The sequence below is a fragment of the Scardinius erythrophthalmus genome (assembly GCF_964197995.2).
Source record: "Scardinius erythrophthalmus genome assembly, chromosome: 10".
NCBI lineage: Eukaryota > Metazoa > Chordata > Actinopteri > Cypriniformes > Leuciscidae > Scardinius > Scardinius erythrophthalmus.
The window spans coordinates 30,394,805-30,412,844 of record NC_138230.1 but is presented as its reverse complement, the minus strand read 5'-3'; the positions used below and the strand labels follow the sequence as shown (position 1 = coordinate 30,412,844).

Below are 18,040 nucleotides of genomic sequence, written 5' to 3'. Positions count from 1 at the left end.
TCTCACTATGCTCTCAAAATACTGAAATGTTTGTATATGCATATTTTTGCAATTTATATTTCGCCATCGTTTAAAATTCGATTATGCTGTTTGCAACTCTTCATAGGATTGCAATTCTTTCCCTCACTAAAACCGTTAAGTACACAGTATTGTACATTAGCAAACTTTGTATTGTTGTTGTGATTCATGTGTAGTGTTGTGGTTCATGGCTTATAACTCTTTAGCCCTCTGGTCCTCTTCGCGTGTCGGTCAAAAATGACAGAATTTGGTTGTTCTTTAATTTCAATGAAGTGAATGTACTATATTTCAGTTCGATAATGTTTTTTATTTAGAATTTTTAGGGGATTTTATGGTATTAAATTATATTTTCACTGTATTTATAATCCATTTATTCTCTTTTTGACCAGAGACCTGAACATTTAATTTCCAACTTAAACTGATGTCTAAAAAAAATTTGCTTAACTTTAAAATTAAGTTTAAAAAACGTAGCTTTTTTTTCTGAAGAGCACCATAGGGGGAAGGCTATTTTAAAATCATTATGGGAAAAAAACAACTTCCAGAACCAGCACAGCTGAAAAAGGGTGCAGGTACTGTTGCACTCTATTAAGGTAATGCTAGGTGGTTGCTAGGGTAATCTGGGTACTTACTAATGGGACCTTCGTTCATCTTTGGAACATAATGTTATGAAGCAACGAGAATACTTTTTGTGCGCAAAAACAGCAACAAATATAATGGGCCCTATTTTAACGATCTGAAACGCAAGTGTCAAAGCACAAAGCGCAAGCAACTTTGTGGGCTGGTCTTGGCGCTGTTGCTATTTTCCCGGCGGGATAAATGACTCTTGCGCCAGGCGCAAATCTAAAATGGGTTGGTCTGAAGTAGCTTCATTATTCATAGGTGTGGTTTGGGCGTAACGTGAAATAAACCAATCAGAGCGTCATCTCACATTCCCTTTAAGAGCAGACGCATTTGTTCTAAAGCGGATTCCTATTTTAACGGCGGATTTGCCAGGCGCGCGCCAGGAGCGGTTCACAGCCGAGGAGACCAGCGTTCTCGTCAGGGACGTTAGGGATGGAGAAACACACCCAAATTAACTTCGGTTAAACAGGCGTATGATAATTTGGGTAAATGTGTAAGCTAGATGTATGCTTTTATAATAAACTATCTATCTATCTATCTGTCTATCTATCTATCTATCTATCTATCTATCTATCTATCTATCTATATATCTATCTATCTATCTATCTATCGTAATAATGTATGATTTGCAAAAATGAAAACTGCTGCTTCTGTGTAGATGAGAGAATCAAAGTGTATGTTGTGCACACGCTACATTGATTATTGTCACGGTTGATTTATGCACTGTTTCCTCTGTGTCTCGTGTCACTGTTTGTTTACATGTCTGTGAGTGTGCGCGAGTGGGCGTTGTCCCGCTCGCGTGATTGTTCAGTGCTCCAGCTGTTATCAATCACTCTCATTCCCTGTTCAGGTGCAATCCATTCCCGCTCTCCATAAATACTCATTCACCTCTCCTTTCCAGTGTCCATCCGTTGTTTGCAGTCCTGTGTGTTAGTGTTGTGCCGTCTCTTCCGGATCTGATCTTCCTGTGGATCGCGTCTTTTCTGTTTCACCGCACACGAGCACCGAGCACTGAGGATTCCACGGATTCACCGCACCCGAGCACCTCTGCACTTGACCATCAAAGTCCCTGCGAGAGTGAGCCTGATTGTCTTCCCCTGAGAGCGTCTGTTTGCCTGTTTCCTGAGAGCGTCTGTTTGCCTGTTTCCTGAGAGCGTCTGTTTGCCTGTTTCCTGAGAGCGTCGGTTGCCGGTTTCCTGCGTGCATCGGATCGCCAGTCCCCATGAGATCGTTCAGCATTAACTTTTGAGTGATATTACTTTTGTTCTTGCTGTTCGAAATAAACACCATTTTACCTGCTATTGCTTCCTGTATTCTATCATGACAGAACGGATGGACCCAGACATGGGAGCAGCAGGCGGATCTTCAGCCTCTTTGGAGGAGTTTATTCGAGTATGCATCGGCCGTATGGATGCACAGGAACGCAGCCAGGGGGAGACAGGACGAGCAATTCAGGCTCTTGCCTCGCAGGTGTCCGAGCTCACCCAGCGGTTCCATCAGCTTCAACCTCCCACTGCGCCAGCACCACCAGATGCACTGGCAGTTCCCCCCACACCAGCTGTGCCTCTCTCCCAGTCGGAGCCCAGACTCCCTACTCCTGAGTCGTACTCCGGTGAGCCCAACTTCTGTCGTCCATTTCTAACACGTTGCAGCATGCATTTTGCCCTACAGCATAAGACTTTCGAGAGAGAGGAGTCGAAAGTGGCGTTCGTATTGACGCTACTGACTGGGAGAGCGGCGCTTTGGGGAACTGCCGTGTGGGAAAACCAAGACCAGTGCTGCTCCTCGTTCCAGGCGCTCGCGACGGAAATGAGGAGGGTCTTTGATCGTGCCGTCGCGGGAAGAGAGGCTGCCAGGGTGCTGGCAGAGCTACGCCAGGGAGATCGATCCGTCTCGGACTATTCCATTGAGTTCAAGACCCTGGCAGCCGAGTGTCGCTGGAACGAGGAGGCGCAGTGGGATTTATTCCTGCATGGGCTGGCCGAACGCGTCCAAAGGGAGATCTACGCCCTGGACCTGCCCCCATCACTTAACGCGCTTATTGATCTGGCCTTGAGGGTGGACGCTCGTCTATCTCGGATCGGCCAACGACCGTCACCCACCAGAGTCCGTGGCAGCGTGGAACACCAGCGGTCCAGCGGCATGGACGCGTTCGGTCCCCACGATCCCGAGCCCATGCAGGTAGGGCGAGCTCGGCTTTCCCGGGAGGAAAGAGAAAGGCGGAGATCCCAGAGCCTTTGTCTATACTGTGGTGGCGCAGGACATTTCGCTCATTGTTGTCCAGTAAAAGGCCCAGCCCGACAGTAAGTATGAGGCTACTGTCGGGTGGGATCTCCGCAGAAAAGACCTCATCCACTTCCACCATCCTCCCGGTAAGACTGAGATGGTCAACTCACGATCACCACTGCAAGGCACTTATTGACTCGGGGGCCGAAGGTAACTTTATGGATTACAGTTTTGCTTTACAGTTTCATATTCCCCTCCGAACACTCCCTCAGACCATCACTGTAAACGCATTAAATGGACAAACACTACCAGCCATCTCTCAAGTCACTGAGAGCCTCACACTCATCACATCTGGAAATCACGCTGAGACCATTTCATTCTACATCATGGACTCCCACCTCACACCCATCGTTTTAGGACACCCCTGGTTAAGTTTGCATAACCCCTGTATTGACTGGAAACACAGGACCATATCGGCTTGGAGCACTGAGTGTCATAATTCGTGTCTAGTGTCTGCTTGTTCTGTTGTTTCTGTCCCTGTGTTGCAGGAGGAAGCAGTGGATTTGTCAAACGTGCCCGTAGAGTACCACGACCTGAGGGAAGTGTTCAGTAAGTCAAGGGCTGCTTCTCTCCCTCCGCATCGTCCCTACGACTGTGCAATAGATTTACTGCCAGGTAAGTCTCCGCCCAAGGGCAAGATTTATTCACTCTCGGTTCCGGAGAGAGAGGCTATGGAGAAATATATTTCTGATTCTCTAGCAACCGGGTTCATTCGGCCTTCCTCTTCTCCAGCGGGGGCGGGGTTCTTTTTTGTGGGGAAGAAGGACGGCTCTCTGCGACCTTGCATTGACTACCGAGGGTTGAATAACATCACGGTAAAGAACACCTATCCTTTGCCATTGATGTCTTCAGCCTTCGAGAGGTTGCAGGGAGCGTCACTCTTCACAAAATTGGACTTACGTAATGCTTATCATTTGGTCCGCATCAGGAAGGGGGATGAATGGAAGACTGCTTTTAACACCCCTAGGGGGCACTTTGAATATTTGGTTATGCCGTTTGGTTTATCCAATAGTCCCGCAGTCTTCCAGGCACTCGTCAATGATGTGTTGCGAGACATGATCGATCAATTCATATATGTTTACCTGGATGACATATTGATTTTTTCTTCGTCTCTCCAGGAACATGTGCAGCATGTTCGACGAGTGCTTCAACGATTGCTAGAGAATGGGCTTTTTGTCAAGGCGGAGAAATGCGTTTTCCATGCACAGTCGGTTCCTTTTTTGGGACACATCGTGTCGGTTGAAGGTATGCGTATGGATCCTGACAAAGTTAAGGCTGTGGTAGAGTGGCCAATCCCAGATTCCCGCAAGGCCCTGCAGCGGTTTCTGGGATTCGCCAACTTCTATCGGCGGTTTATTCGCAACTTTGGCCAACTAGCCGCACCTCTGACCGCACTGACCTCCTCCAAAACTACGTTCAGGTGGTCAGACGCAGCTGAGGCTGCGTTTGCCAAACTAAAGAGCCGCTTTGTTTCAGCTCCCATCTTGATCGCCCCTGATACATCACGTCAGTTTGTGGTGGAGGTCGATGCGTCAGAGGTGGGGGTAGGCGCAGTTCTTTCCCAACGCTCTCCTTCAGACGACAAGATGCATCCTTGCGCGTTTTTGTCACATCGTTTATCTCCTGCCGAACGTAATTATGACATTGGTAACCGAGAGTTGTTGGCGGTCAAGTTAGCTTTGGAGGAATGGCGTCACTGGTTGGAGGGATCTGGGGTACCCTTTATCGTCTGGACAGACCACAAGAATCTGGAGTATATTAGAACCGCCAAAAGATTGAACTCCAGGCAGGCCCGGTGGGCACTTTTTTTCGGTCGTTTCGATTTTACTCTTTCGTATCGTCCGGGGTCCAAAAACATCAAACCCGATTCTTTGTCGCGTATTTTTGATCGTCCCGAACACGAACCTACTCCCGAGCGCATTTTTCCAGAGACCCTAATTATCTCTTCGCTCACATGGGAGGTCGAATCGAAGGTCAAGAAGGCCTTGGAAGGGGTAACGCCCCCGATCCGGTGCCCACCTAACCGCTTATTTGTGCCGGAGGGATTACGATCAGACGTTATCCAGTGGGGTCATTGCTCTAAACTAGCCTGCCATCCAGGGGTGAGTCGTACTATCTCCTTAGTTAAGCAGCGATTCTGGTGGCCACTTATGGCTCGTGATGTTCACAGTTTTGTTTTGGCTTGCTCTAGTTGTGCCATTGGTAAGTCATCCAATCGACCCCCAGATGGGTTACTTCAACCGCTGTCGGTGCCTTCGAGACCCTGGTCCCACATCGCTCTAGATTTTATAACCGCCCTCCCACCCTCCCAGGGTAACACAGTAGTTTTAACCGTGGTGGACCGGTTCTCGAAGGCGGCCCACTTTATTCCCTTGCCCAAATTGCCTTCAGCCAAGGAGACAGCGGTGGCAGTCATAGACCACGTCTTTCGGTTACATGGCCTCCCGACAGACGTGGTTTCGGACAGGGGACCCCAATTTGTGTCCAAATTCTGGCGAGAGTTTTGTAAGTTGCTGGGGGCGACGGTCAGTCTGTCCTCTGGGTTCCATCCCCAGAGCAATGGTCAAACTGAGAGAGCCAACCAGGATCTGGAAAGAACACTACGATGTTTGGTCTCCAGGAATCCTTCCTCTTGGTGTCAACAACTTTCTATGGTGGAGTACGCCCACAATACGTTGCCAGTGTCATCCACGGGCCGGTCTCCGTTTGAGTGTAGTGTAGGGTACCAACCACCTGTTTTTCCTAGTACGGAATCCGAAGTCGCGGTCTCCTCCGCCCACGCCTTCATCCAGAGGTGTCACCGTACTTGGACGAGAGCCCGGGAGACACTCCTCCAAGTGCGGGAGCGCACCAAGGCCAAGGCCGATCGCCACCGGTCAAGGCCTCCTGTATACGTCGTCGGTTCCAAAGTGTGGCTTTCTACCAAGAACATTCCTCTCCGCTCCGTTTCAAATAAATTAGCTCCCAAATTTATTGGCCCGTTTTCTGTCACCAAGATTGTTAGTCCGGTGGCAGTCCGCCTCAACCTTCCTCCGGCGTACAGGAGAATTCATCCGGTTTTCCACGTTTCAAAGATAAAGCCCGTGTTTTTTTCACGTATTAATCCGCCAGTCCCGGTTCCCCCACCGCCGCGGCTCGTAGACGGGGAACCATCCTATTCGGTCCGTTGCATCCTGGATTCTAGGCGGAGGGGACGCGGGTTCCAGTACTTGGTGGATTGGGAAGGTTACGGTCCGGAGGAGAGAAGTTGGGTTCCTGCTCGTGACATCCTGGATCACTCCCTTATCGATGATTACAATCGACAGGTAAGGGGGTCTGGGAATGCCGTGAGGCATTCCTAGGAGAGGGGGTACTGTCACGGTTGATTTATGCACTGTTTCCTCTGTGTCTCGTGTCACTGTTTGTTTACATGTCTGTGAGTGTGCGCGAGTGGGCGTTGTCCCGCTCGCGTGATTGTTCAGTGCTCCAGCTGTTATCAATCACTCTCATTCCCTGTTCAGGTGCAATCCATTCCCGCTCTCCATAAATACTCATTCACCTCTCCTTTCCAGTGTCCATCCGTTGTTTGCAGTCCTGTGTGTTAGTGTTGTGCCGTCTCTTCCGGATCTGATCTTCCTGTGGATCGCGTCTTTTCTGTTTCACCGCACACGAGCACCGAGCACTGAGGATTCCACGGATTCACCGCACCCGAGCACCTCTGCACTTGACCATCAAAGTCCCTGCGAGAGTGAGCCTGATTGTCTTCCCCTGAGAGCGTCTGTTTGCCTGTTTCCTGAGAGCGTCTGTTTGCCTGTTTCCTGAGAGCGTCTGTTTGCCTGTTTCCTGAGAGCGTCGGTTGCCGGTTTCCTGCGTGCATCGGATCGCCAGTCCCCATGAGATCGTTCAGCATTAACTTTTGAGTGATATTACTTTTGTTCTTGCTGTTCGAAATAAACACCATTTTACCTGCTATTGCTTCCTGTATTCTATCATGACAATTATGGTCAAGCATGCGCCCTTAAAATAGCATATGAATAACATGTGCAACGCGCCACTGACTTCAAGGGCCCTATCTTGCACCCAGCGCAATTGACTTTGTACACCGACGCATGTATCATTCCTATTTTGCACCCGCGCAAAGCGCGCTTTTCCCTCCACAGAAGCACGTCGGTTAATTAAGAAATACACTTGCGCTCCCCGGGGCGGTTCAGCGCAAAGAGGAGGCGTGTTCCAGCGCAAACGTTCCTTCATGCTATTTTGCAGGTTTAGAAAACAATTGCGCCACTAACCAGGAAAAAATAGTTTAAAGTCAGTGGCGCGTTGCGCATGTTATTCATAAGCTATTTTAAGGGCGCATGCTTGGCCATAATCAATGTAGCGTGTGCACAACGTGAATGCACTTTGATTCTCTCATCTACACAGAAGCAGCAGTTTTCATTTTTGCAAATCATACATTATTAAGATAGATAGATAGATAGATAGATAGATAGATAGATAGATAGATAGATAGATAGATAGATAGACATTTTATTATAAAAGCATACATCTAGCTTACACATTTACCCAAATTATCATACGCCTTTTTAACCGAAGTTAATTTGGGTGGGTTTCTCCATCCCCAACGTCCCTGACGAGAACGTCGGTCTCCTTGGCTGTGAACCGCTCCTGGTGCGCGCCTGGCAAATCCACCGTTACAACAGGAATCCGCTTTAGAACAAACGCGTCTGCTCTTAAAGGGAATGTGAGATGATGCTCTGATTGGTTTATTTCACGTTACGCCCAAACCACACCTATGAATAATGAAGCCACTTCAGACCAACCCATTTTAGATTTGCGCCTGGCGCAAGAGTCATTTATCCCGCCGGGAAAGTAGCAACAGCGCCAAGACCCGCCCACACAGTTACTTGCGCTTTGCGCTTTGACACTTGCGTTTCAGATCGTTAAAATAGGGCCCCAAACTGTTTTTTTTGGTCAGTGGCGCAATTGTTTTCTAAACCTGTAAAATAGCACGAGGGAACGTTTGCGCTGAAACACGCCTCCTCTTTGCGCTGAACTGCCCCGGGGAGCGCAAGTGTATTTTTTAGTTAACCGACGTGCCTCTGTGGAGGGAAAAGTCCGCTTTGCGTGGGTGCAAAATAGGAATGATACATGCGTCGCTGTACAAAGTCAATTGCGCTGGGTGCAAGATAGGGCCCAATGACTTTATTCAACAAATTCTCCTCTGTTGTTCACATAGTAAACACAGTGCAGCGCTTCCATAGCCTGGCATCAAGATGTTAGGTCTGGCAACTCACCATAGTCACGGCTCAATCCGAGGGGCGGGATAAATGGCTGTCTTTCAAATTCCCTCTGCACGCAATAGGACAGCACTTCAACCAACCAGAGCGTTTTCCCAACAGCGGTGCTAGTTGATAGATTCAACTTTTGCCATATCTGGCCGGCAAAACTACGAACACATCTTCCTTTTTTTAAGAATGACTTAAGTGCCGTTCTATGCTCTTTTCTCAAAGAAAAACCTAACTCCAAGTCCTCCAGAGTCGCGGACAAAGCCGATTCGAAAGATGTTTGCCAGCAGCAGCAGCTCTGTCATTCTTTGTTTTCAAGTGGCAGCTGGCAGGTAACAGTTGCAACTCTGTCATTATGTTAAGCCCGCCCTGCCTACTCTATACACGACGTGATTGGCCTGACCCAATTTAGGTTTTTACAGCTCGAAAGTCAATGTAGAGTTGCTAGACTGCCCTGGCTGCAAAATACATTTTGCTGCCGCTAGGGTGCGTCTAGATTTCTAGGCTAGCGCTTCCAGGTTCTACATCAGAACGCCGCCTCAGTATTGGCTGACACTGGTAATGATTTTGTTGTTTTTTTTGCGCACAAAAAGTATTCTCGTCGCTTCATAACATTAATGTTGAACCACTGTAGTCACATGGGCTATTTTAACAATGTCTTTACAACCTTTCTGGGCCTTAAAAGTGGTCATAACGTTGCAGTCTATCAGAAAGATTCTCTCGGATTTCATAAAAGAATATCTTAATTTGTGTTCCGAAGATAAATGAAGGTCTGACGTGTTTGGAACGACATAAGGGTGAGTAATTAATGACAGAATTTTCATTTTTGGTCTCTATTCTGGTCACAAAATAGCCTTGTGAAAAAGAGGTACAGTAGCATACTTTTAAAAAGAATTTTAAATTATTTTAGAAATAATATACTTTAAAAGCATGTGCTTGAGTACTAACTGAATGTAATGATTTCTGTACTTTAGAAAGCGCTTACATGCAATATCGAATAACACGACAGTTGTAATTATAATCAAGTACTTTGCAAGTGCTTTAGTATGTTAGTTAACACATCAGAAGTGTACTTCTTAAAATCAAGACAATTCCCTTAGGAAAATAACAGCACAAAATAACATTAGCCTACACCATTAAGTAGCATGGTTTGAGGGTTAAATAATCCGTAAAGGATGAGCAATAGTAATGCTCGCCTTACACATTAAATTTCATTTCAGGTACCATAAACCCCAGGGAGACATGAGATGTTTGAAATTCCTGACTGAAACCAGCATCTTTGATACAAAACTGTATCTGTCATTTTTCTATAATGTGCCCCTGCTGGCTTTATATTTCCTGACATTTTACCTAAATTATTCTTGCTTTCTCTTTAATGTTTTTTCCACCAACCCGCCAGCCTCGGTCGACCCGCCCTTTTTCTGTCCACACAAAGGCTGCACCCCTCGCCGCTTCAACCACCCCAGAGGGATTCCGGGCCAGATGATGTCACTTTTGGTTGCATGTTTTAAAGCCAGCTGCTTCTGTTGCTTAGAAACGACCCCTCCGAGAGAAGAAGCACAGGGAAATAATCATTTTGCCAGCTGATACACTCAGCTCTCGCTCTAGTAATTGCTTCATAAATGATAAATTAGTGTCACTATTCAAACTGAAATCTGACATACTAGGTAATAAGTATCTAAATGATCTCTGAAATAACTATTAGCAGTGGATGCTCAAGCTAATACTATTACTGTTGTTCCTATTTTAGTAATGGATTGAACAAAATCCTAACCATAAGTATTACACCGCACCGTTTCTGTTAATGAGACCTCAAATAATGCAGATTACTGAAAAATGTCCTGTTACATTTCAGTAATAATAATTTCATCAAACGTGTGCACAATGTGTGCAAAAATCCCATAGATTTACATTAAAAGAGACTAAAACCATAATCCTTTGTGAAAAAGAAGGTCACTTAATTGTACTGAATGGCTTTTGTAGTGTACTTCAAATCGTGTACTTATAAAGTATATATTTTTAAAAACTGTACTTGCAGATAATATAATCTTAATGAAATAAAAGGCCACTTAAGTGCACTTAAAGAGTGCACACTTTCATTACTGTTTCTTAACACAGTTAGAAAGTGCACTTTACAATAATGTCACATTTACAGTTTTACTTTAAAAGTACAATTATGTTTTAATGATATTGTGTCATGCTTAAAAGAAGTATACTTATTTTGATGTGTTGACTGGCATACTAAAGTACTAAAGTACAAAAACGGAAATATTTTCCTTTGCATTTTTCACGTACAGACACACAGATCCGTATTATGCTGCCAGGCCAGTAGCTGGCGGTCACATTGATAAGAAAAACTAGACTGAACACATAATACACATGCACATGACATCACTGTTTTCACAAATTCACATTTTTGTAGATTACACAGAGACAATAACGGTATCGTTTTCAAAAACTTGCACGTTGAAACCCAATTTCAAAGTTTGCATTTTCGGGCCCCCCAAACAGCATTGTCGTGTAAATAAACGGCCAAAATGCATGAAAAGTTTTACGTTTTTAGTTGAAAACGGTGTCATGTAAACCGCCCCTCAAAAATAGTATTTCCATAATAAATACTCTTTTTAAATGTATGCTAAAGTGTGCTTTCTTTTCACAAGGTTCTACAAGCTAGAATATCTGGTCTTCTGGGTGATCGAAGACCGGACTTGACAACTTTAACAACCACTTAGTAACACACTAAAATAACTCTAAACATAACAACACCCTGGCAACCACCCAGAACACCCTAGCAACTACTTAGCAACAGGCTAAAAGAACTCACAACGCCTTAGCAACCACATAACATAGTGATGGCAACTTTATCACAAGCAAACATCTCTTTAAAAAATAAAAATAAATTGTAATAGGTGTGTTTTTCCCCCATTAAATTAGAATTTAAAATCTGACTTTTTTTTAAACGCTCTAAAATGTGTGGCAGTTATCTCAACAGAGATTAATGTACGTCAGCACGGCTCATTTTTCAAAAAACCAATACATTACCTGCGCCAAACACACAGCTGATTATGACACACTCCATAATGTGCGTCAGTTGCACAAGTACACACAACTGTGTGTGCTGAATATGAGTGTGTTTGCGTGTGAGCCCACATGATTAATAAGCTGGACAAAACTGCCCACAAATGAGAAATGATCCCATTGTCTGTAGTCACCACTGAGCTTTACAGCAGGGTGGGGTTTGCGATGAGTAGAAATTAAGAGAAAGCAGAATAGGAAAATGATGAGGTTAAGAAAAAAGGATGTGCTGGTCACGAAGCGGACAGGTGTGGATAATGATGCTCAGCACTGCCAGATTCTCAGTTTTCACCCTTTCTTTTGTTTACGCTTATTCGCCACCCACAGTTTTGCTCTCCGTTCAACAGGATCACGAAGAGGTTTAGTTAGCTTAGCTGCCATATCAAGACGGTTCCCTCTATATATCTGCTGTCAGTGGTAGTATGTCAGTACCAGCAGGGTGAAAATAAGTATCACCAGCAGTCGTGTTGTAGAGACACTGTGTGCTGGATTTCAACAGAGACAGAGAAGACTTGTCACTCTGACACCAGTCACGCGCATAAATCAACCCATTGTTCAATCACTGCAGCTTCACACACCCTCTACACACGCAAGAGAGAGAGAAAGGCAGAACAAGACATATACACTTAGATACCAGATCTGTGTGATAAGCTGAGATCAAATATAGTCAAGGCTAGAACATCACTTTAAAGCGTCTTAGTCTTCAAAAACAACTCTTCAATTGAATTATTAATGATTTTTTTTTTACTTTGCACAGTTTGCAGTAAAAAGAGTTGGAACATGATTCGTTTTAATTGCTATAACAGTCCAAAATTAATAAAATAAAAATTCACATATTTTCAAGATCAAATAAAATACCTCTCCATTACACACACACACACATGGCTGGGTCTGAGCATATAAGAAATTCTGCAACACTCCCTGAATTACTGAAATCTGCCTACAAAAATGATAACCTTCATGTGGTAACATCAAAATTAGTTTTATTTATATATTTAATAATGTAATAATTATTACACAATTTAATAATTTAATTCATTAAATATTATCATAGAATCAACCTAAAAACATTAGGATAGACACTAAAAAAAAACTACATTTAAGGGTTTAACTTTGTTAAACCAACAGTGTAGGTTACAGTGTATAATAAAATACACTCTACTGAGATAATCATTTCTGAATGTTATGTTACCAGTAAAATTATAACGTTTTTAATCAGACTCATTCAGGTAACGTGACGTCTCATCCTATGTACTTTTGCTACCAATATTAATAATCCCAACTAGACTGTGAATATCCATAAAACAAGCAAAAGAGATATGCTATTAACGTTTGAGACTTGACCTGGTCACCTTCCTTCCTGAAAGCACTTTCTTGATTCTATTTTGCCCGTTAAAATAATGTCCTGCAAGGTCATTTGTCTCTCTTCCTAATCAATGAAGGCAATGTTATTATCTGAGAGCACTTGACATTTGATTAATATTGATCCCGCCTTAATCTGACAGAATTCAGTTTGAAATCAGAAACCATGCAGTTTCTTGTTTTACTATTTTCAATCATTTACACCCTGTTAACCAGGTGTGCTTTGTCTTTTCACACTGAAACCAACAATGCTATTTGAAGCAACAAAATCAGAACATAGTTGCAGTGTAATATACAGTTATGTAGAATGGGATTTGGACCAATGATATTCCAATGTGGGATATCACATTAAAACTAAAAAGCAAGCTACCAACAATATATCTGGTAGTTTGTGGCATCGATATCTGTTATCGCTTATCAATTTATCATGTCGGACCTGATTAAGACACAGATATATACAAGCTTGTTTGATGTCATATATCAGCAATCTATATAAATCTATCAGTCCTTGTGAAAAGTGCACTAAAACATACTTTTTAAAAGTACTTATTAATACAGAATTAATATAATTTAAAAGAATCTGTGTGAACTGAATGCAGCCTAATGTTTTCAACACTTAATTGCATGATAGTATGTCATGTATTTAAATATATTTGTAATATATTAAGGAATATACATGTGCTTTAAGTATGTTAGTCAACAAATCTAAATAAGTGTACTACTTTAAAGCACGATAAAAGATCATTAAAACACAACGATTTAAAATGTGCTTTAAAGTCAAGCTCGTAATTTGACATTAATACAGAGTGCACTTTTTAAAAACAGTCATGAAAGTGAACTCTCTTTAAGTATTTACGTGGCCTTTTATTTCATTGATATATCTGCATACTTTTAAGATTTAATTGTACATTCAATACAATTATGCGCATTTCTTTTCCATAAAGGTAATCAGCAGGATTTCCAAGCAGCAATATATGTTTTAGTTTGTGTTTGATAGCCTCACCCACCATCTAATCTCAACTGTCTAAAATCCCACTTCACAAGCGTACATGCACACACATCCAACATGTTCTGATTTGCTATTGTCCTGTCACATCATATAGAATTTTCTCTTTGAGAGATGACAGACAAATCACTGGAAAATTGTAATACTCAAGGAGTAAAGGGTTTTATTTCCTTCATGGCTTCAGAAACCCTAAATCTGTGTTTATCTGGCAGGACTAGTCCTGGTTATTTTCTTCTCGAGCACACATCTTGCTGCTGATTCTGTCTCCAGGCAACTCCCACGTGGTGGTTTGTGATCCAAGATGCCTCAGACGTGTTCCTAAAATACTTGACCCAAACTACATCACACGCATTCACCAGGAAACGCGTCAAAACTGCCCACCTCCCCCAACGTGTGATATAATCCCCCTGAAGACTAAAAGATGATAAATCTGACGGGTAATGATTTTAAAACCATTGATTTTAAAACCATTGAACAACTTCAAATGTAATTTTGAACTCAGATATTAGATTAATGGGATCATGGTTTATTTGTCATTAAATATTCTGAGCAGTATTTTCTGGACAGTATGTTCATTATTGATCTTTTTTTAAATAATTGTATATATTTTATTGAGTTGGGCTACCAGGACAAGTAACGACAACTATTTATAAAATAGACAGACTATTTTAATATTCATTTTTTGCAATTCAAAAATGAGTGGTGTTTTTGACGGTTAAGACTCATATCATAGCCTACCTATTCAATCCTGTTAAAATCATATGCTCCGTGGTATAAAAAAATAGGGCGAATAATGATACTGTGATGATGACAAATAAAATGTGGGCATAAATTCTTTGTGGCATGTCACAAATTTGATATTTATAATAATGGGAATAGCATGTAGGGTACTGGTAGCCTATACTTGAAGCGTATACAAATGTGCATTATATAATGTCTTATAATAATAGCCTATAATGTCTTATAACACAGCCTATAATCACCACAATTTTAATATATTAGCCTTAAATAGGTACCGTATGTACACATACATAGTTAGACCTTTAAATAGTAATATGATATCATCATGTGTTCATTATACATTCATAACAGGAATAGGCAAGTAATGTATAGGTTAACTGTGGTTACCATCCCTTCTGAAAACATGTAGGCCTAATCGCAATACAGATTGTATTATACATCATTATGAATATAATACATGATGTATTGAGGTAAGGGCACAAACTGATCCAGCTGACGCCTCGCGCAGTGTACAGACATGACGTCATTCACACGCAGTGTCTTCATGGATGAGAGAGTTTAGTGTATCTAAATAAGTAGGCCTAAACGTATTGCTACTTTAAGACTTATTCAAATGAAATAAACCATCACATGACGCAGCATGTGTGTGTACATAAACACACTTAATCTGTCTCAGGTGAATCATGTAGGCTTCATGTGCGTAGCCTATTTCCGGTGCTGCACTTTACACTTGATTGGTGAAAATGAAGAATTTCAGTAGCCTATCTATTTTATTATCAGTTATTACCAAAATAACTTGCCCTAACTCAATTTACATAAGCCTATAAAGTGGTAAAACAGGTTATACACTAAATAAACATACTACTCAGTAAACATTCCTCAGAATATGCAAGCTATTTAAAATAAAACCTAAATCTAAAATCTGACTCCGAAATAAATTAAAAAACAAATAATACTTATGTCGAATCATTTATCCTAGTAACACCATCGCAGTTTCAGTAGCGTATAGCCTATATTCAGATTCAGTAAAAGCCCATCATTACGTAAATATAGATAGACCCATTCACTTACCATAGGTTGGCTTTAAATTAGTCATTTCGGCCATTTTGAAGTCCATTGTCTTGGCTGTGATCAGAAAACAAAAAATAAAAAGCAAAGGGAATGAAATTCTATTTTATTTCCATGAATTTCTTCAGGCCGATCCTCCAGCTGAATGGGTGGCCGAGCTGTAGGATGTTTTCTTCTGTGCCTGCGCGCTCTTCAAAGATGCGCTCGGTGACGCGCCCGCGCTCCCGCCTCCTCCTCCTCCGCTCCAGATGCTAGTGTGATGGAGAGACTGTTCACTGCAGAGCCAATGGGTGGAGCATGACGTACAGCTCCCCCTCTTAAAATGTAATCTGGGCGTAATGGGTGGAGCTAGGAGGTCCAACCACACCCTAACCCTAACACATAACCATATCCCTCCTCTCCATCCATTCAATCAATAGAGATGGAGCTGGGCTAGGTCAAGCTTCACCCCATGACGTCCAGAGAGGGGGAGCTGCACGTCATTTGGCTCTGCAGCGCCAACTGAACTTTTATTTAAATACAAGCCCTTCAGCGTCCTCTACAGTGCAAAAAACAGACAACACTATGAACCTGAAGTGTTGCACTGCATAATTTATTCGAACATTATAGCCTATTATTATATACATTACACAATCATATTTAATTTTTAAATTAAATATGAATTATATAGCATTTGTTTTTTTATATTAAAATTACAATTATATTCTAATTGTATACAATTAAATATTAATTTGATATTGATTTGAATATTAACCTTTTCACTAATGCATTAAATTTTAGCTATTTGTAAATACTAGATAAGTATTTTTAAAACTAATTTTATGGAGACTGCATTTGCATAGAATTACATGACTCAAGATGCTATTATTTCAAGTTTGATTTTCCAGTTTTCCATGACTTCATAACCTTGATGATATAATTGAAGACTCTGTATAGGCATAATTTCACTACATGTCACAAAAAAATACAACTCAAAACATTTATGTATCAAAACGATTTTCTTTTTTTTTTACTTTGGTGTACAGTCAACATACAGGAGCAGAATGTCCTTTAACAATAGAATAATTATAATAACAACAATAATTGAAATGACAATATCAATAAAATAGTCAATTCAAATATATTCACACTGGATAACATACTGATAAATACTTGTAAGAAATAAGTTTCATATATGGAATGCTGTTGATTGACTTCCAGTTGGGTGATTGTCATGTTACTGACATACATGTTGGCTTCATCATGTAGTAACCTTACACAATACAGTATGCCCATCAGTGAAAACACACAAATTCTAGAAGTTAAAGTGTTACAAGGGACTAGGCCACATATTTTTGAGGGGGGAAAAAGCCATCATTTGGACTAAACCTTTGATACAGTGAAAGAAAATAGGACAGAACACAGAACACAGTAGCTAATGAAAGAGAAGTAAATTGAAGTTACTCTTCAACGACAATAGTAACTGCACATATATGTCACACGATGACCTTTGGGGTCAATTGTAACATATTTTCTGTTTTTAAGGCAAAATAACCATCCAATGACTGAGGACCATGTGATATTCAGTGTTGGGTGTAATGCATTAGCACACTGTAAAACGTGATCAGTTGACTTACTTAAAGTGAGGAAACCCGTTGCCTTCAAATGATTAAGTAAATAAACTTCATGCTTATTTGAAAAAATTAAGTTACGTGAACTTGACAATTCCACATAAATTGATTTTTTCAATTACGCATGAAGTTTATAAACTTAATAATTAAGGCAATGGGTTTCCATACTTTTTTTTTTAAAGTTAAGTCAACGGATAACTTTTCACAGTGTAATTAAATACTGTAATTTAATTATTTTTCCCCTTTAAAAAGTAATGATCTGTAATTTAATTACAGTTACTTCTGATGTAATTGCATTAAATACTGTATAGACTATGTAACAATTCTATATATAAATAAAATGTAACATCTGATGTTAAAATGTAACATTCTCTCTTTAAATATTTCAGTCAGTTCAAGAATAATTTATGCACTTTTATATTTATTTAAAAGAGATGTTTCATGTCTGTCCTTGTTTTGTTCAACTGGTTGATATGGGATTTAGAAAGTAATTAGTAAAAAGTAATTAGTTATACAATATTTTTTTGGGGAAAGAGTAATTAGTACAGTAATCTAATTACACTGTTGAAGATGTAATTAGTAGCTTAATTCATTTTTAGAGTAACATACCCAACACTGGTGATATTTTTTGGCAAACTCTTCAAACCAACAAAATGCTTTGAATCATACCTGTAATTCTAATCAAGCTATGCACTGAAATTGCTAATGACATTTAGATACTTGTCTAAGTCTATTTTTATAAATGTTTCTATCTTTAAATACAACAAATATGTTATCATGTTAATCGTATGTGTAATGCGAGAGCTTAAATCTATTTCACCCAAAATGACCTCAAGATAGCATACCGGTTTAAAGATAAGTCAACACTGATTGCGTACATTCCAAAGTCCCCTTTGAAATTTGCATTAAAACTACAGCTTTACTGTAATCAGCCTTTAATCTGCAGTGTATGTATATGGAACACGTATCCATTGAAATACAGCACAAAG

At 41.2% G+C, this 18,040-nt stretch overlaps 1 protein-coding gene across 1 annotated transcript in view; it reads right to left on the bottom strand.

Annotated features, from left to right (window-relative positions):
* syt11a (synaptotagmin XIa) overlaps nt 1-15,678 on the bottom strand; it is a 29,835-nt gene extending 14,157 nt beyond the window's left edge. The window contains exon 1 of the mRNA XM_081376916.1: nt 15,445-15,678. Within this exon, the coding sequence (XP_081233042.1) occupies nt 15,445-15,490 (46 nt within the window). The 5' untranslated portion in view covers nt 15,491-15,678. The remainder of the gene's footprint in view (nt 1-15,444) is intronic.
* Between the last annotated feature and the right edge of the window lie 2,362 nt (nt 15,679-18,040).